The sequence below is a fragment of the Mucor velutinosus genome, assembly GCF_035048745.1.
Source record: "Mucor velutinosus strain NIH1002 chromosome Unknown tig00000041, whole genome shotgun sequence".
Lineage (NCBI taxonomy): Eukaryota > Fungi > Mucoromycota > Mucoromycetes > Mucorales > Mucoraceae > Mucor > Mucor velutinosus.
Window position 1 is genome coordinate 476,979 of NW_027041905.1, and position 26,405 is coordinate 503,383.

A 26,405-nucleotide genomic window follows, 5' to 3' on the forward strand; every position below is an offset into this window, starting at 1 on the left:
TTTGCATAGATGCGAGGATCCAATCATTGCTCTCTAAACCTTGATAAGCATTCCCATTAATTTATATGAAATAGAGATAGATGATGATGCCAGCATTGCATGATGATTGAAACCGACATGTCTAATATAAAGCAAATATATATATATATATAAAAGCAAGAGATGTGACGCTATGGATACATGAAGGAAACTTCCATAAAGCTACTTGGTTGATGAAATGATTGTTTCATAACCGAATTAAGGTTAGGAAGAGGAACCAACAAACAGGGTGCATTGTGTGTGTGTGAATAAATATGGCCTGGTTTTCTTGAATCTACTCTTTTCCTGTTTCCTTCCCTCATAGCAAATCATGTTGACTAGTCTCTTTGGTAGCGATGCCCATTCCAATACACATCATGGTAAATAGCGCATGGCATTGCTGGAGATGTTGGATTATAATCGGCCGCTCAGTTACTAGGCTTGTGCATGCATACATTAAACGAAATTCATGCGAGTTTCTCAATACCATCAGATCAAAAGAAGCGCCTGTTGTTGATCAGGTAATCTGTCATGCTGAATCCTGGCTTGGTCCATGTACTAAATGACATATACGTTAGTATGACAGCATTGAGCAGTATTGGTCTGAGCTACTAACACTCGATGCATCCACCTTTATGAAAGGGTTCAGACCCATCTCACACCAATACAAGTCATTATACGAGCAACTCTTCCATCATTATTTTGAGTATCCTGTTGAAACAGAGAGGCACATTCGACTTTTGCAGCAATCTCGGCCACTGAAATGGTTTCCACCCCACTGGTTCGAGCATAGCCAACCATTGCCATCAGGGCGCATGGGCCAAGTGTACCTCTCTCAGTGCAGATTACCATGGAAAAAGACTAGATTCATTGTAAGAGAAATCAATCTTTGTATGATAAGTCAGGTAAGAAGCTATTCATAGATACGCAATGATGCAAGACTCTTTTTTATTGATCATCATCACAGGGTAACAAACTTCAAACCTGTCCACATCAAGTGGTTGGTATCACAGCCACGAGGTCCAAGCAGAACCGCCGTCGACTGGCATTTGTCTCCATTGCAGCAGACGCTACCTTGGAACAACTGATACCCCAAGTGGATCAATGGACGTTTCAAAAGACGTACCGCACAGCACTGATGATTGCTTCTTCTGTCAGAGATTTCCATCAACAGGGCCGCATTCACCCCAATCTACAGCCTCGAAATATCATGACGTTTCAGCCAAACAGCATGACTTTGATTGACGACTGGCCCTGTATACCGCTGTCATCACGCTATGGACGATATCCCTACATTGCACCTGAGATATGCCACGATCATGCCCACATAAACCAACAGTGCAACCTGTTCTCTTTAGGCGTGATACTGTGGCAGTTGGGCACTGGTGTTTTGTTTCCCAGTGCAACCTCTGTATCACCTTCTGTCTACGCAATGGACCCCATCAAACACATGGACCCAGCCTACAGCACGCTTGTCATGCAATGTTTATCCACACACCAAACAAGACCTACGGCCGATCAAGTCTGTGAAGCTCTGGTCCGTATCCTCATGTCGGAAATGGCTTGTCCTCGTCCATTGCAACCACACGCTACTCGTATTCGAGAGCGACAGTCTGCAGTGGTCAAATATCTGGCTTGTTTTCTACCAGAGAGCAATCTAGATTTACAGCAGCTCATGCAAGGATCCTCCATCACCAAACGCATGATGCTACAAGTCGCTGTGTCTCTGGAGAGACATCATTTGTATTGGCACCCTTCTGCTGCTGCTGCCTGTCAAAAGAAGCAACAACAGCAGCAGCAACGTTCTCGCCGTCTGTCTCAATCCAGCAACGACGAGCAAGACAATACTTGTCAAGATGAACATGGGTGTTACGTGTTGCATAAAAAGAAACACAAGTACCAAAAGAGAACGTACCGAGTGCTAACCCAAAAGAACGATGTCTCTTGCTTCAATATTTATGGCGCTGATTTACCTGATTTGATGCAAATGGGCCTTGCTTGAGCCTGTTGCTGCTGTATACCGTTGTAGTGTCCTATTTGCTTTTGTTGTTGATTTTACCTTTCATGTCACATATAAATACCCTCTCCTGTTTCAACTGCTGTGTTTTGTGTATGTATTAGATGCGATAAGATGGCTGAACCCTGCTCTTTCATACCAAAAATATAATCTGAAAAAAAAAGGAAACAACTGGTTTTATTTTCTATGATACACGATGGAGGAAGGGGAGGCTTTGCTGATGCAAAAGAAGAACGCCATGCAAATGTTCCTTGATTTTTTTTTTTTAAAAAAAAAAAAGTGTTTACTTTCTTGCAAATGTCACCTTCATTTCCTGATCAGGACCAAATGAATGGCCAGAGAGTTCTGCCTTTGCAGTGGCAGATTGAAGTTCGTTGTCGTACTCGACAAATGCAATGGATTTCTTGGTGGGGATCATACGCACTTCTCTGAATCCAGGATAACGTTGGAAAAGATCCACCAATTGCTGTTGTGTAATGGTCTCTGGTAACTTTTGCAAGAAGAGAATATTGTTGGGAGGCAAGTATTCGTCTGGAATATTGGCTGTAGGATTAAAGTGTGTGGATTCTATATACAGACATATGAGTCCATTGTCTATTCTCTTTCTCTCTCTCTCTCTCCCCCCCCTTCCCAATCTATATATATATATATATATATACTTACTCTGCTGAGGTCTGCTCGCCTTGAATGTTGGTTTATGAGATCCAGGAAGAGGCAACTTGGATACTTCTTCCTTCTTGGCCATACGTTGCTTGTAGTGTGTTTCAAAATCGCCATCTGATTTAGCGTGCACATCAGACTTGTTGCGAGCAAATTGCAACACCATGGGCTTATCGTACAAGCTGAAATGCTGCAATTCCTTGATGGCCTTTTCTGCGCTCTCTTCATCAGGAAACGCGACAAAGGCCTGTCCACGCATACGAATATTTTGATGGGCTACAACATCCAAAACATCGCCGAATTGCTTGAACAAGGTACGTAAAGAGTTTTTCAATACTATCTAGATTGTTAGCCGTCATTGTTAGCTGTACACATATGACATGCTCACCATCCAATTTGACCTTTTCATTAAGGTTGCTCACGTACACAGTTCTGCTGGGTGTTGTGTTGAGAGGCTGTTTAGCAATAGGAATACCATTGACTGTACCGGAAGGAGCAGCTGGAGCAGCAGCTACTGGAACGCCTGGTGTAAATGGCATGGCTCCAGGAGGAGGAGGGAACTGTCCTGGTGCTCCTGCTGGTGGTGGCGCTGCTGATCCTGGTGGGGGGCCGTTGGGGAAGCCAGCAGGTGGTGGAGGCATGCCGCTGGGAAATCCAAGTGTAGGGGGGCCGCCTGGAAAAGGTGGTGGTGGTCCGTTAGGATGTTGTGGTGGTTGCGACATGTTTGAGTAGTATCAACACGATACAACGGTTGAAAAAAAAAAAGAATGAATGAAAGGCATTTTTCATTTGCTTGGAAAATTTCTAATAGAGACGCTATCAGATTATTCTAGTCACGAAGTGTGTTCTCAGTGGCGATGGATCAAACTACACATCATGATGTACTAGTCCCCTACAATAGCTACACTAAAGCAAATGTCACTCCATCATATCCACTGTATATATATATATATATATATATATACGCGTTCTTTGTGTCATGGATCCCTTTGGTACATTATACACACACACACACATGGAGTCAATACCATAGCGACGAGAGAGCCATCAAGAAGGAGTTTGATCCCAATGACATTTGAACTTATTCAATCAACCATGATCTTTCATGTCTTTGCTCCTGATTTGCGCATTTGCAAGCTCGCTACCATCTAGAGTCCATTTGCGTATCTTTGGTCATGTCGGCAATGTCAGAGATTTTGCTCAATACAGATGAGCTTGCAAGACCTGGGATTATCCTGCTGAATACGCCATGTCCAGCAAGCAACCTATCATTATTTACGTTCGCTCACTCTCATTCTGCAACCGCCTGCACGAGAAACCATCAAAAGCACAACGCATCAGATACCTGTGTTTCGGTATTGTTGAATGCACTGAAACCGTTATACAGATATTGTGGCTAGCCATCACTCCCAGTAGAGAGAGAATTGATGCAACAGTACGCTACCTAAACCAAGATAAACGATTACAATGTCTTTACGCCTTTATATCGCAACAAAAATGCGCCTATTGACATGCAAATGTATAAGACACAGCCAAATTCGACAGCTTTTAAGCCTCTATAGCTCAACATGTAGACCTTTCTGAGACACCGAAATGATGCCAAACGATTGCTTTCATCTAGCACTAGCTTTCTGACACCTTTGCTCAGCTTTTTGGGGACCAAAAAAAAAAATGGCCAAACATCGACCAAAAAGCATGAGGGGTACCTCATGCTTTTCATCAAAAATCAAACGATCGCGTTTTTCAACTTGAAAATAAAGACTTTTACTACGGCGTATATCAAATCAAAACGTTTCTCTAAATCCAAAGCAACCCCTGAAACCACTTTTGTAAGCTCTTTACATGTAAAATCTCGACACTTTCGCCATAAACGGCTTTTCACATCTTCAAACATTGCTCAATAAGTTCATTCAAAACACCTATTACAATTAACACCGTTGGATGCACCTTGAATAGTGCTTCAAGAATGTATTAGGAAGTACCGGTTGATCTTCACGGTTTATATAGTCGAATCTGGAAAAATAGTTTGATCAAGTCGAAGCAATACACAATTTGGCCAATCTTGAGAAGCAGCAAAAATCTGGATTTGAATATATAGTGGTGGAGGCGGTGCTGCTGCTGGCTGCCTAAAATGTCTTTCTAATGATGATGATAATGATGATTAGGATGCTGATTAAATGGGGATGATCAATTTGAAAAAAAAAAAAAAAAAAAAGGCTCTTGCTTATCCTGAACACTTTATTTTTGCTTTTGTTGGACATGTTCATATTTGACAACGCCAGTCAGCCTGGCTCACCACTAAACTATATGTGATTCCAGGCTTGTTGTTCCTTTTTTTTTTTTTTTTTTTTTTTTTTTCTTTACTCGGAATCTCATGAGCATACTTGTAAATGCGAACAGAGGTCTTTCAAGTCTTGCTTTGTGCTGAATGTTCTAAATCTATATGCTTGCAGTTGGTCACAACATCGTTCATGGTTTTTGAGTTTATTGCATGACAAGGTAGTGGTTGCAACATGGCTATAAGAATTTAACAATAGACATTAAATCGATGTGGTTGTTTTTTTGTGAACAGAAAAGATGCAAAGATCATTGTATTTTCATCGTTGTAACTGTATGAAAAGGTATAAGTTGTCATAGTGTAACTGGGAGAACTGGATACTGGGTCAATGATATTATGATAGTACAGCAATAGAAAAAGAACTCCATGCGACAGAAAGGAATATGTTCTATAGCCCTCATCACACGGAAAAGAGAGCGGCTACAGGGATCAATTATTTAGCCTTTGCAATGTCTAATAGCATTGACGCATACAGGAAGAGTAACGGTAAAGGCACCCACAATTAGAATGTCAATGTGAACTCTTTTATTCTTCAGTTGGTTTGAATTTGCAAGCCTAGTGTATTTTCTGTGTTTCTTGGCTAAATCCCGATGGTATTCAGTAGAAATCACTGCTTGTGCTTGACAGGTCTCTCTCATCTGCACTTCAAATCACACCTGTCAATGTTACCTAATGCGATCGCTTCTGTCGATCTGTATCAAGACATCAACCTGATGCCCACCCAAATCCAGATGCTGGTAGCCGTTGGCATGTGGCTCTCATTGCACTTGTTAATGTACATCCCCATGACATGCCTCTCTAGACCAGCAATGCTCAGATCAAGAAGGGATGTGCATCTGTCAACAAGTCACTTATGAAGGTCACGACGAAAGCTTTCTTCCTGATCTATTGAGGGAAAAAAAAAAAAAAATTATCAAACACACTTTCAAAGTCTATCAACAACTGCACATACACCATGTCTGAATTCGATAACAACAATGCATACGCTTCGAGAGAGGAGGAAGAGCAAGATGAAATCTTGGCTGAATATCCCATCTATCTCACCAACGAGCTCAGTAAATACCTCTACATGTTTCAATATCCTATGCGTTCAACACCTTTCACCAGCAAGACTGGGCCCAGTGCAGCTCGTTTAAAGCCCAAGTCCAAGAAGGTTGAGTTGGATTTGCCACTAGATACCCGTTCCACCAACTATAGCACAGAACGTGGTGAAGATTTTGCAATGGGTTTGAATGACAAAACCATCAAGACTGCCTATGATAGACGTATGGAAGAGCATGAGGAGGAATTGACCATGGGACACAATTACAAAGCACCCAAGAAGGAGGAGGAATTACTAGACAAGATGACCTTGACTTCAGTCGATGTGCCTTCACAAACAAAGTATGTCATTGGTGTTATCCGTGATGGTAAGGAATACGAGGGATGACAATGGATGCAAAGAAACTCATGCGAGTGACATGTAGAGGAATTGCACTTGACACCTATCAACACAACCATTCAGCTAAGACCTGGGTTCAAATACATTGACAAGATTGACGAGAAATGGAAAGCTGCTAATAAGCGAATTCAAGATGTCGAGAAACTGGAGGAAAAGAAGCGTGGAACAGATCCCAGTACAGCACAAACAGTTCAAGTGTCTGTAAAGAACACAGAGCGTGAGGGTAGCATGCGCAAAAACCTGTACTCAATGGCTGTTCGTAACGCAGAAGAGGAAGATTGGCAACCCATTGTCTATTATGATGAAAACGTAAGTTGCGCATCGACATCACTTGAACACATGGCAACAAAAAGACTGACATGCATCATGTGTTGATATATCTAGTCGCTCCAAGCTGAGAAAGTGAGTGAAAAGCTGTACTCGACATCCAAGGAACCATTGAATTGCACTACAACAAATGCGAATTACCTTGATCAATTGAGCGGCGTCAAATCCACTCACTAATAAAAACATTCCATGTCTACATGTTGATGCATGTCAGGTTCTCGCTATACACCTGATATGCGGCTTATTTTTAGTAGTCTTGACCAGAGAGACATGCAGCAGAGATTGTGGCATGTGGGCTCAGATTTTCCTTCGATACAGTTCGGCATGCTTCTCTAGACACTTGTGGAGGCAGTGTCAGTAAAAGTGATCAAATGGACCATTCGATGGCACATCAGTGCATACATGCTGCTTTAGGCAAAATTCGTTCTATGATCGAGTCATTCCACTGTTCCTAAAAACAATGCAAACGAACCAAGGGATTCGATTTCATGCATCTATATAGAATGGATGGCGTCAATTTGACGCTAAAAGCATACAGGTGATGCTGAGTGATTATGCACTCGACACATGGATTATTTTCATTTTTCTTGGTTTTATAGTACTACGCTATGATATCAGATCGAGATTGCAGCAACAGCATCAACCGTCCCAACATGCAACTAAAATCATCTGATATAGAAAGAGAAACCAGGACGGATAGATAGCCAGCATATAGACACATACACACACACACACACACACACACATACACACACACACATACACACATACACACACACATACACACATACACACATTATGAGTGTCCCTTTGTTTTCTCTGGTTTCTCTGATCTAGTGTTGTAAACATGCGAATGAGAACAGAGATGATAATGCAGACTAAAATTAACCTGATACAATTAGAGGCCTTCTACAAAAAGAAAAGCTTGTGCCTCTTGATCCACAAGTACGGATTAGGATAAAACCTGTTTCAACACGGAGTTAGGCCTGAATATAGACTGTGAGCTGTAGGGCTGTAGAAGGCAACCACATCTCTTTCTCTGTGCAATGCCACTGTAAGTTTTATATATACAGACATGAAACACAAAAGGGCAGTTGCTCTAAATGTACATGCTAGGAATCCACCGCACGCACTCACCTTACTACAACTATCGACCTACGATGGATCAGATCCACTGCTGCCAATCTACGTAGCTATAAAGGGTGTCATCTTTGATGTGTCTTCCAATCCTAGTGCTTATGGCAAGAATTCCAGCTACAATTGCTTTGCAGGCAGAGATGCATCCAAGGCAAGTACTGCACCATATAAATTAGTTTTACTGTACCCATCTAATGCGAAAACAGGCACTTGGCCTCTCTTCCTTAAATGTAGATGATTGCGTTGCAGATTACAGCACACTGAATAATGCAGACATGGTTACACTTGAACAATGGCTTTCCTACTTTACAAAAAAGTATCCAGTAGTGGGCCACATTATACCTGATATGTAAAGTGGATGGCAACACAAGAGCATTTGGAGAGAAAGAGGAAATGGTCTGCGGGCGTTACACTGTTCTTTTAGTTTCGATGACGAGGATCCCTATGACTAAACCAAGTGGCACATCTATTGTGTTGGGAGCTATGTGTAGAACACAGCTTTTTTTTTTTTTAGTGCGTTATGTATCAGGTGAATTTAATAAATGAATTGTTACGGGCTACTTGCTGAGGAGGAGCATCCAATGTTGGATTTAGTGCAAAATGCACCTATTGAGTAGGAAGATCGATTTCTGAGGCATCCTGGCTGAATAAAGCAATGCATAACACTCAGGAAAGGTATATACATGGCATATTCCTTCTCCTCCTCTAAGGCATGATGTGGGCAAAACGCAATGTATAATTAAGAGAGGAGAAGCTACAATAGGAGCATTGGTCAGTGCGGTTGAGAGAAAGCGTAGTGTACATGTGTTCCATGTGTGTGTGTGTGTGTGAATTACAGTGTACAAAGCAACGCCCCCCTCCCCCACCTCTTCTTGGCCCCATTTAGTCAATATACTTGTCGCAGCATTGATGTAACAACAACATATGCCCAAGAATGAGCAAAAAGGCGTAGTCTATAGAGAGCCAAGGGGAATTTTTTTTTTTTTTTTTTTTCATTTGGGGTGATGATCTTGTATCTGTGTATCCTGAATTGATCAGGGGAAAGCAAGATCATGCTGTTCGATTTGTATTTGTAATTTGGTGCAACTGCTTCGAAATGTATATAAAGGCAAGCTAAAATAGATGCTTGGCTTGGCTTTTCTGCTCATTCATTCTTTCAATACATTCATTTTATCATTTTACATGTCTGTGGGATCCTCTGCTACTACAAACCGCTTTGCCATTCATCAATCATTAACAGACAACAAGAACAAGAAACACATGTCAACTACTGCTACTACTGTAACATCCGCAGCGTTTTCTCATTATCAATTCAATGCTGCATCCAGCAACAACAACAACAACAACAACAATAGCAAATTCTCATACAGATCATGCCCCATCTGTGAACAGCGATTGCTCGTCAGAATCAATGGCTCATTTGTGTATAAATGGATCAGTACACACTTCTCTACACATCATCATGAGTGGATGCATGTCGTTGTCAATTTACATGAATCATAAATAGCGTCCATCTCTTTCTTAGTTGTATATATACATTGTAACATATTCTTAATTTACTACTGCTAAAAATATAATCGCATCCCTTTCATTTTTACATATCTTTACACAACCAAAATTAATAAAAATAAAATCCCATTTTTACCAACCCACATGTAATTTAGTTTGGATTGAATCAAGTCAATGAATGATACCAGATATGGATCGAATGATACCACTTCTTGACATAGCAAACAAGTGAATGCTCAGCTGCTTCAGAGCTTAATGGAGCTTTAAATAGGCAATTTTTTTTTTTTTTTTTTTTTTTTTTCGTCAAATTCATTCCATCTTGTTCTTTTTCGCTTACAAAACATTTTCATACATCATGCCTTTTGGACAAGTAAAGTAATCATCACATACACACGCACCTGTCTATTCGCATGCTGACGAGAGGTTTGAATTAGGTTATTGTAGGTCCCCCTGGATCAGGAAAGACCACTTACTGTTGGGGTGCTTATCAGTATTTGACTGCAATTGGGAGGTAAGAAGAAGAAGCAGGAAGAAACGTGTGCTGGAGACCAGGCATCTCACGCACAGATCCAAATCACCGTAGAAAAGTAGCCATTGTGAATCTGGACCCTGCAAACGACAATATACCCTATCCCTGCGCTATCAATCTTGCAGACTTGATCACATTAGAAGACACCATGAATGAGTTATCATTGGGACCCAACGGCGGCATCATGTTTTGCATTGAGTATCTACTCAAGAACATGGATTGGCTGACAGACAAGCTAAAAGAACTTGGAGACGATCATTACATCCTGTTTGACTTTCCTGGGCAGGTCGAACTCTTTACGCATCATTCAGCTGTCAAGGACATCTTGCATGGATTGGAAAAGGCAGACTATCGACTTGTCGCAGTCAATATGGTGGACGCTCACTACTGCACAGATCCAGCCAAATACATTTCAGTTCTCTTGCTCGCACTCAAAACCATGATACAACTGGAACTACCACATATCAATGTATTGTCCAAGGTGGATTTGATCGAATCGTATGGAAAGCTTCGCTTCAATCTACAGTATTACACAGATGTGATGGATCTGTCCTATTTATTGGACTCACTCAACCAAGACCCGTTTGGCTCCAAGTACAAGAAACTGAATGAAGCCTTGTGTGATTTGATTCAAGATTTTTCGTTGGTTGGATTTTATACATTGTGCGTAGAGGATAAAGACTCCATGACAAAATTGCAGCAAGTGATTGATAAAGCAGGTGGTTTCGTATTTGGTGGTCTGACGGAGGGCAACGAGTCCATCATGTTGACGGCCATGAAGGCTGGTTACCATGAAGACGTGAGCGATGTGCAAGAGCGCTGGATGGAAGAGGATGATTATGATGATTTGTAAAGAAAAACAAGTGTCCGTGTGTGTGTGTGTGTGTGTGTGTATGTCGTTTGTGTAAATAAATATATAGCCTTTTTTTGTGTATCCTTTTAACGCATACACTCTCTTTCTTCTTTTCCATAACACTATTAAACCATGAATTTTAAAGACTTGCAATTCAATATTGGCAAACTAACGACCAACGTAAAATCTCAAGTGGCAAGAAACAATCCGCTGCAGAACCACGATACACGCTCACTCAATCTTTGGTTATTTGAAGAGAGAAACGATCTTTCCTTCATGAGGACGACCGCTTATCACCATGCTGAAACAAACAAGGCCTTTTTGGAGTGGATCAAGGATGAGCTCGCGAAAAACAAGCTGCATGAACACTACAGCCAGGATATAGAGGTACTAAGGGCATTGGCAAATAACAATATATTACGTTCACTGATGCTGGATTTAAAGGACATTGGATCTACTTTGGCTCTGTTGCTGGACAAGCAAGTGGAGCTTGAGAAACAATACACCGAGCGATACAAGCTTTACAGACGCGCGATTAAATCAATGCGTGAAAAGGAGGTCGAGTTGGCAGATTTGCGAGAAAGGAAGCAATCCATTCAAGACCGCATCAGCCACCTTTCCAAGTCGAATTCCAATTCCAAAAAGATCCCAGAACTGCAAAAAGAATTAGAGCAACTTCAAACCTGCGCAAAGGAAGCAGAGGCACACGAGTACAAGCGATTCATCATGAAGGAGGCGTTTTATTTGAGGTTTAATGCGTTGCAAGAATACGCTGAAAAAACGGCCATTGTTGCAGGATACGGTAAATACATTGTGGATTTGTTGGATGCTCAGAATCATGCCAGCAGTAACTGTGACATGATCCTCAAGGATGCATTGCTGACGGTGGATGCGTGGAAACCAAAGGACGAGAGAGTGACGCTCACAGAGGAAGATGTGATATTCCAACATGAAGATGACGAGGAGGACGCTTTGTTGCTCACAACAAACGGGATGCAAATCAAAAAGAAGGACCAGCAGCAGGAAAAGAAACCAGCTCCCACAGCGACTAGTGATCCCTTGCAATCACAAGGGCAACAAGGAACATGTATCGACGCTTTGAATTTACCTGCAGTAACCCCAACAAGCAATGCTACATTATGCAACAAGAGCCCTGACATTGCACACACGCTTGATCCCAGCACGAAATCGGCAGCAGCTTCTGATAGCCAAACGACAGATTATTACCACCGTCTCTATCAAAACAAAAAGTCCGAGCAAAAGCATACATCCATCCAGCACTATCGCTCTTATGCAGACTTTCAGAATCAATTCGATATCCCTTCTTCTCATCTAAGCGGCAGTGGTGGTTTGGATTCAGAAAAGCAAGAATACTTTGCTGAGGCACCGCCTCCTGCGTACTCCAATCCGAACCATGCACATTTTGCAAATCATGAAAAGAAGCAATAAATTCAATGCAAAGTACTCTTTAAGGAAGCTGCTCTTGATGCTCAGAATCAGGCTGAATACAGCTAAACTTGGGTGCATTTGAATCGTGTTACAAGCGGTTTTGAACCTCTCAATTAGCACTTTGACTCCAAACCATGAGGGCGATCTCTTCTCAAAGCAAATCGACTGTACTTGCATCATCTTTTAAGGCTGTGAGCGCCATAGAGACGTTTGTCTTGGGCACGGGATGATGCACCTCAATCTACCTGATGATGGCTTATGAAGAAACAAAAGGGCCATCTCTTGGAATTAGATGTCAACCACATCCCTGATCTTATCGAGGGTCTCGGATCTTACATTGGCCATATGTGTGGCATTGTAAAACCCTGTAGTTCACAACAATGGTTGATGATCATTATTGATTTAATACTGCACCGACACAAACTACTTGAAAAGGTTGGCGCTGATTCAAGCCATTGCAATCGCAGCGTGAGTAGCAGAAGTGCTAACGGTATAATACCAATGGAGCCCCCCCCCTAATATATTTTCTCTATAGATTTGAATTCACATACGAGCGACATCTCGCACAGTCAGTAGAGCAACCCTACAGAGAGGTACTCGTATTTCCAATGATGAGATGATCGACATTGCAGATGGCATTGCTAAGCGAGGAGAGTACGCATATCTTGATTTGGAACGCTTTCGTGAAGTATAGCTACAGCTGTCCAAAACTGTTGTTATGCATCGCTCTCACCATTCTCCAAGCTCAAGTTATATTTTGTACAGACCAAAAGTATGGCTTTTATTCACCACTCCATTAGCCTCTATCTAAAACTTGATTCAACTACGGTATCTGCAGCATTTAAATAAAAGCACCAAGGCTATGGCAAGAAATATCAAGACACAGTATCAGATAGGCTCGGTTTTACTCGGCCCCTTCAGATAACTTAGTAAGCACACCTATATCCTCACAAGAAACATGGAATTCAATATGCTTGATACTAATATGCAGTTGCTTATAGAATTGCTTGGCAGATACTGTACATACTACACATGCACTGAAGAAGGAACACAACAAGACATCAGTCCAACAAAGAGCTCGCCGTGTTGCTTCTACTGAGACTTCTCCTCTACAAGTATTGTCTGCTATTCTCCGGCCTGCGATTATCAAACTGGTAGCAAACCATAGCAAATAAATAAACACATCTGGCCCAGGCTCCTTCGTTGACGATTCTTGCTTTGGAAAGCTAGGCTTGCTCTCTCTCTCTCTCTCTCTCTCTCTTTGTTTGTTTACAGCTGATTCCTCCTTTTCCCTATGCACATATTTCATTTTATTCTCGCTTCTGTAGATACCAAAATTGCCCAAGAAAAATATCATGGTGTTTTCTTTGAAAGATTTCATTGTATTTATAAAATTCCTCCATTCTCAATCTGTTATAGAGTATATATATATATATATATTGTATGTATGAGTTGTGCAACTTGGATGGGTAACGCTTGATGTCAAGTAGATATCTGTTAAGAATACTGCAACAATCTAAGGATCTACAGTATGCAGGCTTCATACCTGCGTTAGATCGCTCGGGGTGAAATTGCATTGTTTGCTGTCACAGGGTATTCGATGATGTTCGTCTTTACATTTTTAGGCATACTTGCCTGTACATTGTTCAGCTAGCTATATACTCCTATTGATGATCAGTAATCAAGAGCTGCATAATGGCACACGCTATATGCTACAACTCTTTTCTCAAGAGGCTGTATAAAAGGGCGAATACTCTTCTCTCCAAGGATAAAAAGCAACTTTTCTATTCAAAAATTAGATGCAACTCAAAATTATTCTTGGTCTCACTCTTTTGGCTTGCACTTTGGAAATTCGTTAGCCGCTGTTCATCATTATCGTTACGATGGCAACGGTCAAGGGCAAGACCTTGACAGCAATCGTTGCGTTGGCAACACTCAAGAGCAAGATGCTAGCAGCAATGAAGGCGGTGGTTTATTTGATGACGCAGCGAGAACTTTGGACATCTTCTTTGGCAACTCTTGATCACGGAGAAACACAATCTTATACACAAACTATCTATAATATGATTAAAAGCAAGTAATAAAACCTTGTTTGGAACCAAAGTCTACATTCATCTTGCAGCCATTGCTACTGTATATGATAGCTGCCATCGAGTCAATCATCCATAGTGGCTACATCCAATCTATTAAGCTGATTGGCGCCACTAGCCTGTTGGGATTTCAAAACAAGCACCCATTGTGTACGCATTACTATAAATATGTGTCATCGCTTTTGTAAGCGGAAATGTAAAGAAGGCTATTTTAGTTCTTCATTTTTCACCCACGTTTATTTGGCACCTACCAACCAATGAACATCACTTGAAGAAGAAGAAGAAGAGTGGCCTGTTTACTAAATTAAAACCGATGAAACCTTTGGATGCAGACGAAGGGTCGTCATTGCAAAATTGGCAAGATATCTAGAGATTGACCTTGTAGTCTCTCATGGCCATATATGAAGAAATTTAAGGGTTTTTTTTTTTTTTTTTTAATAATATTTTTTTTTTATTCTAAAGGTTGTTTGACAAGGAAAGTAGGATAAGGGTAGCGTTTGTAATAGTAAGAAGCGTCAAAGAAGGGAGGGGTATGTAAAAAATTTAAATTATAATACAAAAAAAAAAAAATCAAGATTGGAAATTGCAAGAGATGGGGATTTCTACTTCTTTGCTGCCCACCATTTACTTAGTTTTTCGCCAGCATAACGGCCTGTCTTGATGGCACCTGCAGTAAAGATGCCCTTGATGCTTTGAGTGATGGCCGTGCCAGCAATAATCTCTGTAAGACCTACATGGATACAATCAAGCTTTTAGTATCCAGATGTAGATCACTCAGTCCACTCCACCAACTAACCTGTATCAAGATAAGTATTTAAAGCCTCAGATTGAGCGACTTGTTCATACAAAGCAAGCTTGTCTTCAGGAATATCAATGTTGTTTCTGCTGGCATATTGCATGTGCTGTTTAATGACTTTATCATAGAGTGTTTTAGGCAACTTCTTGACCATCAAACCACGGAATCTTGGGTTGTAACTCTGTTGCAATTTGCCGTCATTCAACACAGACACATTTGGCAAATCGTCCAATAGGCTATAGTAGAGTCGATGAAAGTTGTCCATTTGCGTGCTGACAATGTTCTTGACCTTGTTGGGATTCTCGCCTACAATCATTCTAAAATCGCCCTTGTAACTGATTCCAGCAATGCGGTCAAACAATTGTTCCTCGGTAAAGTTCTCAGGCAAGGATAAAAGAGCGACACGGACAGCTTCAGTCAGGTTGACTTGGTTTGCTAGGCGAACTCGAGAATCATCACGGAGAATCTTTACAGGTTTATGCATACGTCCTGCCAAATAAAGAGTTTCCCAATCAATCAAATCTTTGCACAGCTTGTCGATAGACACCACGCCATACTTGATATTCATGCCGTTGACCTGAACGTAGGGGTTGAAATAGACGCCTGCACCTACTTTTTCTTGCAAGAGAGTAACGGCTCCTGAGCCAAGCGCACGAATGCCTGAATAGTGATGAGGGTTTTGCTGCATATTCAAGTCATGCCAATGGCCTGGGTGACTAACACCAAAAATGAAATCCACCATAGGCTTTTTCTATTTAAGCATTAGCAACATGTGATGTAAACATCGGTGTGCTGCTTTCACAGATGCATAACTTACCTTCTCATCGTAGCCAGACTGGCGAAACACACCGCTACCATAGGCAATAGCATATCTCACAGGCGCATTGAACTGCGATACAACGTCCTTTAATTGCTGCTTCAGCTCCTCATTGATGTTCATGTACTGATTTGTACCAAAGTCAGGAGAATCCGGAATATTTGTTGGATGAAAATGGTGCTGACGAAGACGTTCGAGCTTGACACGAGTCTCATCCGAGAATAGCTGTTCCTTCTTGATGGGTTTGGTTTCTTGGGCCGTCTTTTTCTGCATGGAAGGAGGAAGTGGCATCTCGTTGTTGGAGTAGTTGTTGGTCTCTAATGACATGTATCGCACTGAAACAAGCACATTGCGAGCATTTGTGTTTTTGAATGTGGTTGTGAGTGTGTTCTTTCCAAGTAATTTAAGATTAGTTTTCATATGACATGTTCATCGTTTTTTTCTGATTGTGTACCTTGAGCATCATTATTATTTATAAAAAAAAAAAAAAAAAAAAAAAAAGCTTAAATAATTTAAAAAAGAAAAAAAAAAAGAGAAAAGAGAAATGAACCGAGGGTCTCGTTCTCCTAAATAAAGGGAAAATACAGCGAGAAACGTCACCCTTTTTCACAATGTGAATTAAGCCAAATTGGACTGATTGGCTGATTACCCCAGAATTTTACTATACTGGATATGCCATGATTGGCTTGATGCCTCAATGTGCGAGTGTGTGTATTTGTTCCATTGAAGGGACCCGCTTGTAATGCAATGTCCGGGGAATTGACTCATTAAGAGATTTGAACGAGCGAATGAAATGATTGTCTATATATATATATAACTTGACTTGTTTGGTTGAAAATGTCTAGAATGCTGTCGAGTCGTCTGAAACGAAGCAGTGACTTGAAAGATGGTTCTTGGCGCTACATGTTGCAATAGTGAGATAAGGAGCAAATCAGCGGTTGATGGCATAGGGAGCTCGTAGCGATATCATGGATTGCAGTCAGGTCCATCATTAAAATCATAGCAGACGCTTAAACTGACGTTTTACGATATTAAATCATCATTTTGGAAAGCAATTAAAATGGCAATAACATAGACCATTTATATTGAAATACTTCCTGGTACTGTGTCTGTTGGGAGTTGTATCTACCTCCACTACTAAGAAGGAAGCACCTGATTTTTTTTTTTTTTTTTTTTTTTTTTTTTTTTTTGCCGGAAGCGATGATACACTAGCAAGATCTTGGTAGGATGAGCGTAGAATCGCACTAGTCTTTGCCTTTGAATGATCTGCAGTCCTTCATGCCAAACATCTCCATTGTATCTAGGCTAATTTAGGAATTCTTGTACAGTTTCTATTAAACTAATGAGCTGAATTGATTCTTTGGTTTCAATGCCATCAGCCATTTCGTTCTGCTATGTCTTACTTGTATGTAAAGACGCTAGGATTTGTCTCCATGATTTACATGATACAGGGTCTGGTTTGTGTTTATCCGAATGCCGAGCATGCTAAAATGGAGCCTACCTCATTGTAGTAGTCTACAGCCTACTATTTGATTGCAGAAATATCTGCTGACTGGACGCACTGGATGCTATTTTGATCCAATTTCGTTGGGACATACTTGGGCATGCGCAGAACAACACCAAATATCATACTGTCGCGGTTCTATGTGATTCAGGCATACTTACGTAATGCTACAATGTAATTGAAGCATTTGCTATGTCTATCAATAGAAAATATACCCATATACGGGTCTAAATCAAAGGAAAAGGCCAGTGCCTATATCAAGGGTGAGTTGCTAGCACAGAATGCCATACACTCTGCTGATGTCTATCACCTTAATTGTTCATGGTGGATTTGCGGCATTATTAATTAGTCACTTACTCTATTGAATATAATATACCATCCAAACCTCTCTGCAACTGAGCGAGCTAACACCCTTTCAGATGGTTGTAGACAATGTAACATTTGTCCCATATATGTATACTCTTGCTAAAATTATGTTGGTGATTGAAAGTTGGCAAGAAAATGAGGCTCAGTACCTTGGTTATCCAAAAGATGTCCTTTTCCTGCAGTATACAGACCCTTATCACTAAAGAGAATACGTTCATGATGTAGAAGCTTATCTCCATGCACTAACCAACCGAAACAACAGTAAGATATTGCTTCAATCAAGCGTATTTACTTTGTGGAAAAGCTTGTACCATTTACACATAAGGTCATTTTCTCTCTATAAATATACAATCTACTTTATGTATCACGCGTTACAACTAAATTTCAATGCGGCTCCAATACGATGGTGTGAACAGTGTAACACGTTTTATAAGTGAACGTTAGTATCCTTGTGTTGTACGTCTGAAGGTGTATAAATACTGCTTCACTTCGACTCAATCAATTCATCTTTTGCTCTCTATTCAATACAAAATGAAACTCTCTATTCTTATCGCTGGTCTCTTCTCTGCTGTCGCTGTCAAGGCTACCATCTACGAAATCAACTTTGCCAGCCATAGCGATGCTGTTGCATGTCAAACCAAGGATATTCTCTATATCAACAAGGTCTCTGATAGCCACAAAATCTTTGGTCGCAAGCTCATCTTGATTGATTCCGATGTCTGTGATCCTGTTATTCTCGAGCAATTTGATGCTGTTTGCCCTACTCTTGTATCCAGAAGCTGTTTCTAAGCATTAGGCTTTCAAGTATAACTGCCATTGCGTCAGTATTCAATTAATAAACACACCCTACTATGGAAAAGTGATCGAATCACTGTGTTGGTTTAATTTTATCTTGTACATGTGTTGTCTTGTGGAACATTTCATTTGTTGTAGTCGCTGGTAGCTTCTCCTTACCACTGAATGCGGATGTTGTAGAGTTCGATCTGTTTTGAGCATTTTTTTTTTTGAGACATTAGGCATTATACTACACCTATGTGATAGTACTGTTTTTAGGGTATTAATGATTGTTTCTTTATAAATACGCACGGAAAAACCTCTCATTAAAGCGACTGTGTAGAGTCAAGGATGCAAGGCATCAGCTTGCTTGAGGTCAAAGACCACCATCATATCAAGTCTCATATAAGAGTATGCAATGCCGACACGTCTATGATGTATACTGTGTTCATCAAGGACCTACAAGTATGACTTAAGTATTCATTATTAGTTCGTTGCATACCTCTTTATACTCTGAATTACCTCAAATGCGCAGTATCTGTTTGTCCCTCCTTCCCCATCTTGATCCAAGACCCTTCTCTACAGGTACTTCAGGGAGACTGTAAAAGCGCCTTTTAGTTTCCTTGTAATTGTCATGTACTACGCACAATTTAGCTATTTCTTGCAGCAAAAAAGTTAAAAATACATTTTACTAAATGCAATAGAGTTTTACTAAATTTAACGTGATTTAATGCAAACCAAAGACAGGAATGTGTGAGCAGTGTAACCCGTTTCATTCGTTTTTGCCTATACATCTGCCCTTATTCATTTTGAAAGGAGCAGGTCAAAAAAAGTATAAATACTGGCATGCATTTACTGCTTGCATCCCATCTTCATCTCCTCCTAATCCTTACTAAACAAAAATGAAGTTCTCTGTTATCATCGCTGGTCTTTTCTCTGCCATGGCTGTCAAGGCTGCTGTCTATGAAATCAACTTTGCTACCAATGCTGATGCCTTGGACTGCCAAACCAGAGATATCAAGTATATCAACAAGGTCTCTGATAGCCATTTGGTTAATGATGCCCAACTCACCTTGACCAATGCCAAGGAGTGTAACCCTGTTATCCTCGAGCAATTTGATGCTGTCTGCCCCGCTCTTGTCTCTCGCAGCTGCGCTTAAGCAATACATACACACATACATATACACACACTACATAGCAATACAATCATATAAATGTCGAATAAAACCTTCAATATATCAGTAACGAACCGTCATGTTGTTCCATAACCACTGAATTGTGTAGCCTTGTGAAACAATGCTTTTATTAGCTGCATTCATTTATATAGCTTTAATGTTGACCGGGTACATCCCGCAAAATAGCGAATGCAACATGCAACATGCATACAGTATAAGCAGAACTTCCTTTCCAAAGCGTATCTAGTAAAGAAGCATGCCTGTCTCAGCGTGTGAATACTCGGCAATCGAAAGAAACTCGTTTTAATGGTCTTCCCATTTCAGTCATCACCAACAAATTCACCGGTTGATAGAGCCATCCAGAATCGCTCCTCGACAGCAATTCGAACTCAAGCATGAGATTTATTTCTCCTTATCGAGATTCATTTCATTCATCCTTTCTTGCTTCCTTTGCCATCTGACCATGAGTGATCGAGAGGAAGAACAACATCAATGTTTGGAAGAGACAACAACGCTACTTCCTACTACAACACATGACAGCACATATCAAGGCAGCCACAGAAAGGACTGGAAGTACTACTGTGTGTGGTTTTGGAGATTCTGTATATTTGGCGTTACAGGCTCATCCAGTGTCCATGTTACGAGTTCAGTTTTGAAACTGTTGGGTTGTCCTGGTAAGTATGCATGTGTTTTCGGAAGGAGGGTTGCGCTTGAATACTTAATGATGAGGTGTTAGGTGGAACATGGTATTATTACGTAGCATTTTTCTTTGCTGAGCTTGTGGTATATACAATCATGATTGTGGCTATCGGTACATTGCTGTTACAATGGCGGTTCTTTTGTTTGGTAGCCTTTAAAATGTGGTCCTGGATGATGCCGCACAAGCTAAAGGTTTGGTGCTATGAGCATCTTCATAGCCATAGAATCACACTGTAAACAGTTGTTCTCTCAATATTCCCCATTCTTACTTACTATTACTACTTGTTCCATTCTCACTCACTCGCTCTTTCAGTTTCTTCTATTGCATTGACAACTTGATAAAAGATACATTTTACCTCTGAACATGGAATAGATAAACCGAACACTTGACTGTTTTGGTCATTCTTGCATACATTTACTGCGCTGAGGACAGGAAATAATATGACTCAAGTTGCTCTGCCACAATTGCGAGGGTAACTTGTAAGCCAAATTCATTTAACCTTGATTTTGACTCATAAAAATTAACCCGAGCTCAGCATGTATGTATATAAACAGACATTTCCTGGGGTTTTCTTCATTTGCATTGTCAATATCAACCATGAAACCTAACACAGATAACAAGATTGTGAACAAAAGCTATGGCTTTCTCACGCTACGAGGAGGCGTCTTTCTGAATGCCTGTGGATCGGTGGTATGCCCCTTTGTGCTGATCTACTGCTAATATACCTCTACTAACATGATTCCTTCCAAGCTTCTTACACCTCTTATTCCCGCTTGTAAGCTGATTCCTGCCGCCTTACTGCCAGTTGACTAAACATATGTGCTATAGCTTCTTCATCCGATGATTTTGTCTCGAGATATTTCCATTTTCGAGTACCAGGTATTGAGTCTACATTTGATACTTTTCTTGTAGTATCATTTGCGATGAATGCTGTTGGCTTATGGGGATGCTACAAGGTTTGTATTCAGTCCAAGAGGGTCTTGATGGATTTTGCCAACTCTGCTTGTCATTCATAGAAATCAAAAAAACTCATCAAATACCACAAAAGATATTGTTACTATGAGTTGGTTTGTACACCTCTCGTGGTAGGCCAATCACTATTATACAGCTATTGGGGAGTTAGAAAGATACTCGACGAAAAGAATGCAAGTTGGGAATCATTCATAGCTTCGATGAAAGAGGAGTACAGTAAATATGTGTTTGTTGCATTTGGTGCATTCATGGGTACTTGCTTTGCACACATGGTAAGGCAGAGAGGTGTGTATCTTGACGCAAAAGTCTGACTATTCATCTGCATAGGCATACGCTGCATATGTAGCTGGTCAATATGAAAAGTATTTAGAAAATGAGGCTGCTACTAAAAAAGACGATCAATCAGGGGTTTGAAGAGATGATTAAAGTTTTATTGCATTATACCTGTAGTCAATAGCCGGCTGTGATGTCTATATTAAGACTGAATTATTTACTGTGATTTTGAAAAAAGAAGTGTAGCAACACGTCTAAAGCTCCAGATGAAGCTTGTCGCCAGTTGGCACAGCTTTGATCTCAGAGGCTGTTTCACAATCATGAGACTACTCCTTCGAGTCCCGAGTTTCACCATCACTGTTGTTTGTAGTACTCTTTCTTTTAAGATGCCATTCAAAAACGTAATATAATACAAGAATACCCACATCAAAGCATGCGATAGCAATGTAATTAGCTAGGTCAAGAGCATCAATCTCATCTCGAAATGCTGTGCGGCTGTGTATCAGAATCATTACTTGTGTTACTAGCTGCTGGATGAAATGACATACCGAGACTGATCGTTGAGAAGATAGATCCGAGAAAGTCCATGGTGAGAAACAGATGAGATATACCAACCGCCCTTTTGTCACCTAATTATGCAGATTAGGTTAGATCCATCATACCGTAAGATAGTTCTTGAGCTCATCTTACGAAAGATCTCATAGTACTGAGGTAGAAAACCTCCCAGGATAGTAACAACAGGTAGAATGCCAAAAAAGCGGATTGCCCCTTGATTTTCTACTTGTTCCGCTTTCTACAGGCTTGCATTACTATCTGACAGCATACACACGATCGATTTCTTTATTGCTTACCCTGAATGCAAACACCAAGCCCACCTCCAACCCTGAAAAGAACACGCAACTCAACACAAAACCTACACATGTCCTCTTTTGCGACCACTTGTGTTGATATCTGAATTCTTGAAATAGACAAATACATGCAATAAAACTAAAAATTTGCGGTTGGATCCACAATGCGATTGCAACACCTAGACCAATATTGTAAACGCCCATAAAAACACCTGCAGATGTCCAAATCAGCATGGTCCAAGCCGACACACCTGTTGAGGTGCCTCGTCTGTATGTTTTGTAAGCTGTTGGGTTGTAGATGAATGAGTGATGAGTGTCTGCATGAACGCATGCTGTCTTTCATTTACCTTGTGGTGCTAATTGCAGAGACCAAAAGACTAATCCAAGGTAGCTAAAAACTTGCTCCACCAAGTATCGATTTACCATGCTGATATCTCCACTGACAGGAAAATGAGGAGAGCGAAAAAGAGTGAGAAGCCTAAAATGGTGCTGGCTCTGTCATTGGGTTCTTATCTCATCTGTTTTTTTTTTTTTTAGCATTCATTGACGTTGAGCCAATTTGGCTCCATTATTTGTGCATCTCATTCAATGAAATGCTCAAATGACACATATTTAAACGGCATTTTAGAGTTGTGTATCACATCTGCTTTTGTAGGAATACTTGGAAACATTGTGAGATTGAAGGGGGAAGATCATAATGCTCCGTTCGGGATAATTAAATGTTCCATCCTTAGGATTAAGAAGCCACTGGATCTGATAATGTGGCCAATTCAGTGGAAAGGTGACATTTTTAAAGCTCTGTTTTACAAGATCTAAGCGATCTCTGGCACTCAGACATACACCAAACGAATGCTCTCAATTTGTGGATACTTTCTGCCATCTTTTCTCAATTTTTTTCCGATATCGAAAAATTCGATGATTTGGCCTTATGATTTGTGCATCCAAAATCTCAAATTTCATGAAAAGCAATTTTTCACATCCAAAACAAAACTTTATACTATGGTGTTTACTGAGTTTATAACTAAAAAAAAAAGATACCATCTACACACTGAATGTGTTTATTTGGCATGTTTTGATTGAAAAAATGGATTTAGCGTGAAAAGGTCAAAATAGCACATTTTCGAGAATTGTGAGCGCAGAATGGATCCAAATAAGAGATGAAAAATTTCACAAGATAGAGCAGCTTGACTTTTACTTGATTTATTAATAGCTAATTGAATGTTTAGTATTCGTATTGTACCTAAAAAAAAAAAAAAAAACTCTTGAAAGGTGAAAGAAATTTCAGAAAATGTCGAATTGATCAGATCTGAAGCTCTGATAATTTGAAGATTCAAGCTCAGCTACTTTTGCATTGATGTTGCCCCTTGATTCCCAAATCACTCAAACCAAGAGCAGAACCATTGTTATTACTAAGCATATAAGCAGAAATAGAAAGCCCAAGATGCCTTGGAAGCAATAGAGAGGTTAAACGAATTTGATATTTTGCTATATAACAAATTGGGTAGTTCCAAGCATCGTGAACATAATGTAACCGAAATTCACACATGGCGTAATATATCTAACTCCTGAAAACTCTATAGCCAAGAATACTAATTTTATTTTGATTCCTTTTTTTTTTCAGAATGTAAGCATTGGTTTACAGAATGTACAGTAAATTTGGATTGAGCAGTGTATGTTATCATAGATGTAGATGGATATGCAGATTTTTAGTTGATGTGGATTCATGTCAAAACGTTCACCATAACAATCCACTTTTAATATAATGTCCCACCAATCGCAGCAGGCATGAAGCTTAATTCCAAACAGGCTAATTGATGCAAGCTTGCGTCTGTAGGATAATAGCAGATTTTTTGGAACGGTAATACTACAATGGGTACTTGGCCACGACCCATGTGTGAATCTGTTACCTGTAGAATACCATTGGGATGACTCACGTGTTCGAGAATCTTGGTTTGGTTTTCATTATCAAATCGATACCAGACTTGTGTCATGGGAACTCGAAAAGCCCAAAACCCATGAGATGAAATTTGATGCTGAGGAGATATGGTGGCAGAAGTGTTGGTTGATGAAATGTTAGAGTTGGTAAAAGTGTCGGGTGTAAGTACAGGTGTAGGTGGTGTGCTATGGCTCTTGGTGGGCTCAATCTTGCCTCGGTCTGTTGTTGCTGATGCTGTGGTAATAGCTGTTGGTTTTTTGAATAAATAGGCAAATGGCCATCGTTTCTTTTTGATGGGTTGTGGTGATGGTTCTTTACTCCCAACTGCTATAGGTTCAACGACGGTGGATGCATTCGATTCTGTCATTGTGAGTGCTTCTAACATGTTTGATAGATTTTGATCGTCTATCAATGTTGCTTCATTTGACAATGCTTCTGTTGTGGTTGTTTCTTTCGCTGTCTCTGGAGATGTAGCCACTGCTGTTGTGGATGCCGCTGCTGTTGGCGCTGCTACTTCAATCGTCTCTTTCAATGGTTGTGCTTGTTCTTCTGGCTGATCGTAGTCTTCTTCTTGGTAAATAATGCGACTCTTTCTTTCATTGATAGCTGCATTCTTTGCCGCTAGCACCTCCAGCTCATTCATAGGCTCTCCATCAATATGCGTATAACTATTCAGATCAATGGCGGTTTCAGCATCCAGAGGTCGATTGTGAAATTTTGTAGCACTGTTGTTACTATTGCTACGACAACGACGACGGCGACCATTACGATGATCATAATACTGGGGCACGTGTTGTTCTGGCTCTTCATAGTACCAGCTATAATCCTGCTTTCAAAAAAGTCAGCATTGTGTATATAACATTTGTAAGAAACAAGACAGCTTACTTTGTCGTCATCTCCTGATTCATATTCTCCATAAAGATGGCCCGTCGATGAAGATCGTGCTAATTTATGTCGGCGCTTACGATGCTTTGGTAGAGATTCATAACAATCTGGATAGATGCGATGATGATCGTGTTGTGGATACAGTTGATATGGCGCTGGTGCTGGTGGTGGTTGTCCGTAGATATGGTCATGCAGCGAAGCCGAAGGATATAGATGAGATGGATGATGCTGATGAGGCTGAGGTGGGCCTCTTCCTCTTGCTCGAGGAGGCAGTGGAAAATAATGATAGTCATCGTCCATTAAATGCAGAGGTTGTCGTCGGTGTTGTCCAGGATGAGGAGGAGGAGGAGGATGAGGGTAATAAGGTTCTATATACTGAAAAGCCATAATGGTAAAGCTGCGACGAGAAAGAGAAAAAGAAGAAAAGAAGAACTTTTTCACTGGGGTTGTGTGGTATATCTTATAGGGGTTGAATGAGGTATTTGGTAATTGTTTGTGTTTCTTGGTGTGTGCGGTTGTGTACCATTCTCATTTTTTGTGTGTAGAAAGAGTCTTGTTTATATGGATATCATTGGTTGATCAGTTGCCTAGCAATCTTCTTTATCACGATTGATCCATGATACTCTTTATGCTAAACTAAATTTGACAACATTCTATATTGTGTTGAAACGTTTATATTTGTTGCAGCGTCCACTTTGATTTTTCCAAATGTACATCACCTCATAAAATCATTGTATATCATTCTAAATCAATGATAAACAAACACTGCATCCAACAATCTCTAATCATGTTTATTGAACAGTGCGAGTGTTTCTCAAAGCCATGTAGATGGTTGCACTGGTTGTTGTCATGGTACAATCAGTTTTGATTAGAGTATGTGTCTATGCAGCGTCCTGGTCTCTCTATGCTAGTGTTCTAATTCTACAAATAAACCTTCTATTGGAATGAAATCATAGCTTGTATGCCTTGTTACTTGAGCCCGGATCCAATT

At 40.4% G+C, this 26,405-nt stretch overlaps 13 protein-coding genes across 13 annotated transcripts; 10 read left to right on the forward strand and 3 right to left on the reverse strand.

Annotated features, from left to right (window-relative positions):
- Nucleotides 1-349: 349 nt before the first annotated feature.
- On the forward strand, nt 350-2,020 carry ATC70_000313 (uncharacterized protein; the record flags this gene model as incomplete). Its single annotated transcript, XM_064819731.1, has 4 exons — nt 350-398; nt 451-539; nt 597-923; nt 986-2,020. The coding sequence occupies 4 exons, from the start codon at nt 350-352 to the stop codon at nt 2,018-2,020; spliced, it is 1,500 nt and encodes a 499-aa protein (XP_064683651.1).
- Nucleotides 2,021-2,318: 298 nt separating this feature from the next.
- Nucleotides 2,319-3,417, reverse strand: ATC70_000314 (GPN-loop GTPase 2; the record flags this gene model as incomplete). Its single annotated transcript, XM_064819732.1, has 3 exons — nt 2,319-2,602; nt 2,699-3,031; nt 3,084-3,417. The coding sequence occupies 3 exons, from the start codon at nt 3,415-3,417 to the stop codon at nt 2,319-2,321; spliced, it is 951 nt and encodes a 316-aa protein (XP_064683652.1).
- A 2,571-nt stretch (nt 3,418-5,988) lies between these two features.
- Nucleotides 5,989-6,978, forward strand: LSP1_1 (lipid-binding protein; the record flags this gene model as incomplete). Its single annotated transcript, XM_064819733.1, has 3 exons — nt 5,989-6,442; nt 6,500-6,783; nt 6,859-6,978. 3 exons carry the CDS (start codon nt 5,989-5,991, stop codon nt 6,976-6,978), a joined length of 858 nt encoding a protein of 285 aa, XP_064683653.1.
- An 869-nt stretch (nt 6,979-7,847) lies between these two features.
- TAM41 (Mitochondrial translocator assembly and maintenance protein 41) lies at nt 7,848-8,291 on the forward strand (the record flags this gene model as incomplete). Its single annotated transcript, XM_064819734.1, has 3 exons — nt 7,848-7,855; nt 7,918-8,089; nt 8,145-8,291. The coding sequence occupies 3 exons, from the start codon at nt 7,848-7,850 to the stop codon at nt 8,289-8,291; spliced, it is 327 nt and encodes a 108-aa protein (XP_064683654.1).
- An 829-nt stretch (nt 8,292-9,120) lies between these two features.
- ATC70_000317 (uncharacterized protein) lies at nt 9,121-9,441 on the forward strand (the record flags this gene model as incomplete). The annotated part of the gene is made up of 1 exon (XM_064819735.1): nt 9,121-9,441. The coding sequence occupies one exon, from the start codon at nt 9,121-9,123 to the stop codon at nt 9,439-9,441; it is 321 nt and encodes a 106-aa protein (XP_064683655.1).
- A 361-nt stretch (nt 9,442-9,802) lies between these two features.
- Nucleotides 9,803-10,829, forward strand: ATC70_000318 (uncharacterized protein; the record flags this gene model as incomplete). The annotated part of the gene is made up of 3 exons (XM_064819736.1): nt 9,803-9,817; nt 9,882-9,958; nt 10,031-10,829. 3 exons carry the CDS (start codon nt 9,803-9,805, stop codon nt 10,827-10,829), a joined length of 891 nt encoding a protein of 296 aa, XP_064683656.1.
- A 132-nt stretch (nt 10,830-10,961) lies between these two features.
- On the forward strand, nt 10,962-12,278 carry ATC70_000319 (uncharacterized protein; the record flags this gene model as incomplete). Its single annotated transcript, XM_064819737.1, has 1 exon — nt 10,962-12,278. The coding sequence occupies one exon, from the start codon at nt 10,962-10,964 to the stop codon at nt 12,276-12,278; it is 1,317 nt and encodes a 438-aa protein (XP_064683657.1).
- A 2,692-nt stretch (nt 12,279-14,970) lies between these two features.
- On the reverse strand, nt 14,971-16,447 carry ATC70_000320 (uncharacterized protein; the record flags this gene model as incomplete). Its single annotated transcript, XM_064819738.1, has 4 exons — nt 14,971-15,098; nt 15,165-15,915; nt 15,982-16,371; nt 16,436-16,447. The coding sequence occupies 4 exons, from the start codon at nt 16,445-16,447 to the stop codon at nt 14,971-14,973; spliced, it is 1,281 nt and encodes a 426-aa protein (XP_064683658.1).
- Nucleotides 16,448-18,382: 1,935 nt separating this feature from the next.
- On the forward strand, nt 18,383-18,640 carry ATC70_000321 (uncharacterized protein; the record flags this gene model as incomplete). Its single annotated transcript, XM_064819739.1, has 1 exon — nt 18,383-18,640. One exon carries the CDS (start codon nt 18,383-18,385, stop codon nt 18,638-18,640), a length of 258 nt encoding a protein of 85 aa, XP_064683659.1.
- Nucleotides 18,641-19,527: 887 nt separating this feature from the next.
- On the forward strand, nt 19,528-19,785 carry ATC70_000322 (uncharacterized protein; the record flags this gene model as incomplete). The annotated part of the gene is made up of 1 exon (XM_064819740.1): nt 19,528-19,785. The coding sequence occupies one exon, from the start codon at nt 19,528-19,530 to the stop codon at nt 19,783-19,785; it is 258 nt and encodes an 85-aa protein (XP_064683660.1).
- A 478-nt stretch (nt 19,786-20,263) lies between these two features.
- Nucleotides 20,264-20,736, forward strand: ATC70_000323 (uncharacterized protein; the record flags this gene model as incomplete). Its single annotated transcript, XM_064819741.1, has 2 exons — nt 20,264-20,474; nt 20,537-20,736. 2 exons carry the CDS (start codon nt 20,264-20,266, stop codon nt 20,734-20,736), a joined length of 411 nt encoding a protein of 136 aa, XP_064683661.1.
- A 361-nt stretch (nt 20,737-21,097) lies between these two features.
- ATC70_000324 (uncharacterized protein) lies at nt 21,098-21,886 on the forward strand (the record flags this gene model as incomplete). The annotated part of the gene is made up of 5 exons (XM_064819742.1): nt 21,098-21,190; nt 21,251-21,275; nt 21,329-21,456; nt 21,517-21,744; nt 21,800-21,886. 5 exons carry the CDS (start codon nt 21,098-21,100, stop codon nt 21,884-21,886), a joined length of 561 nt encoding a protein of 186 aa, XP_064683662.1.
- Nucleotides 21,887-24,347: 2,461 nt separating this feature from the next.
- On the reverse strand, nt 24,348-25,801 carry ATC70_000325 (uncharacterized protein; the record flags this gene model as incomplete). Its single annotated transcript, XM_064819743.1, has 2 exons — nt 24,348-25,355; nt 25,415-25,801. The coding sequence occupies 2 exons, from the start codon at nt 25,799-25,801 to the stop codon at nt 24,348-24,350; spliced, it is 1,395 nt and encodes a 464-aa protein (XP_064683663.1).
- Nucleotides 25,802-26,405: the final 604 nt, after the last annotated feature.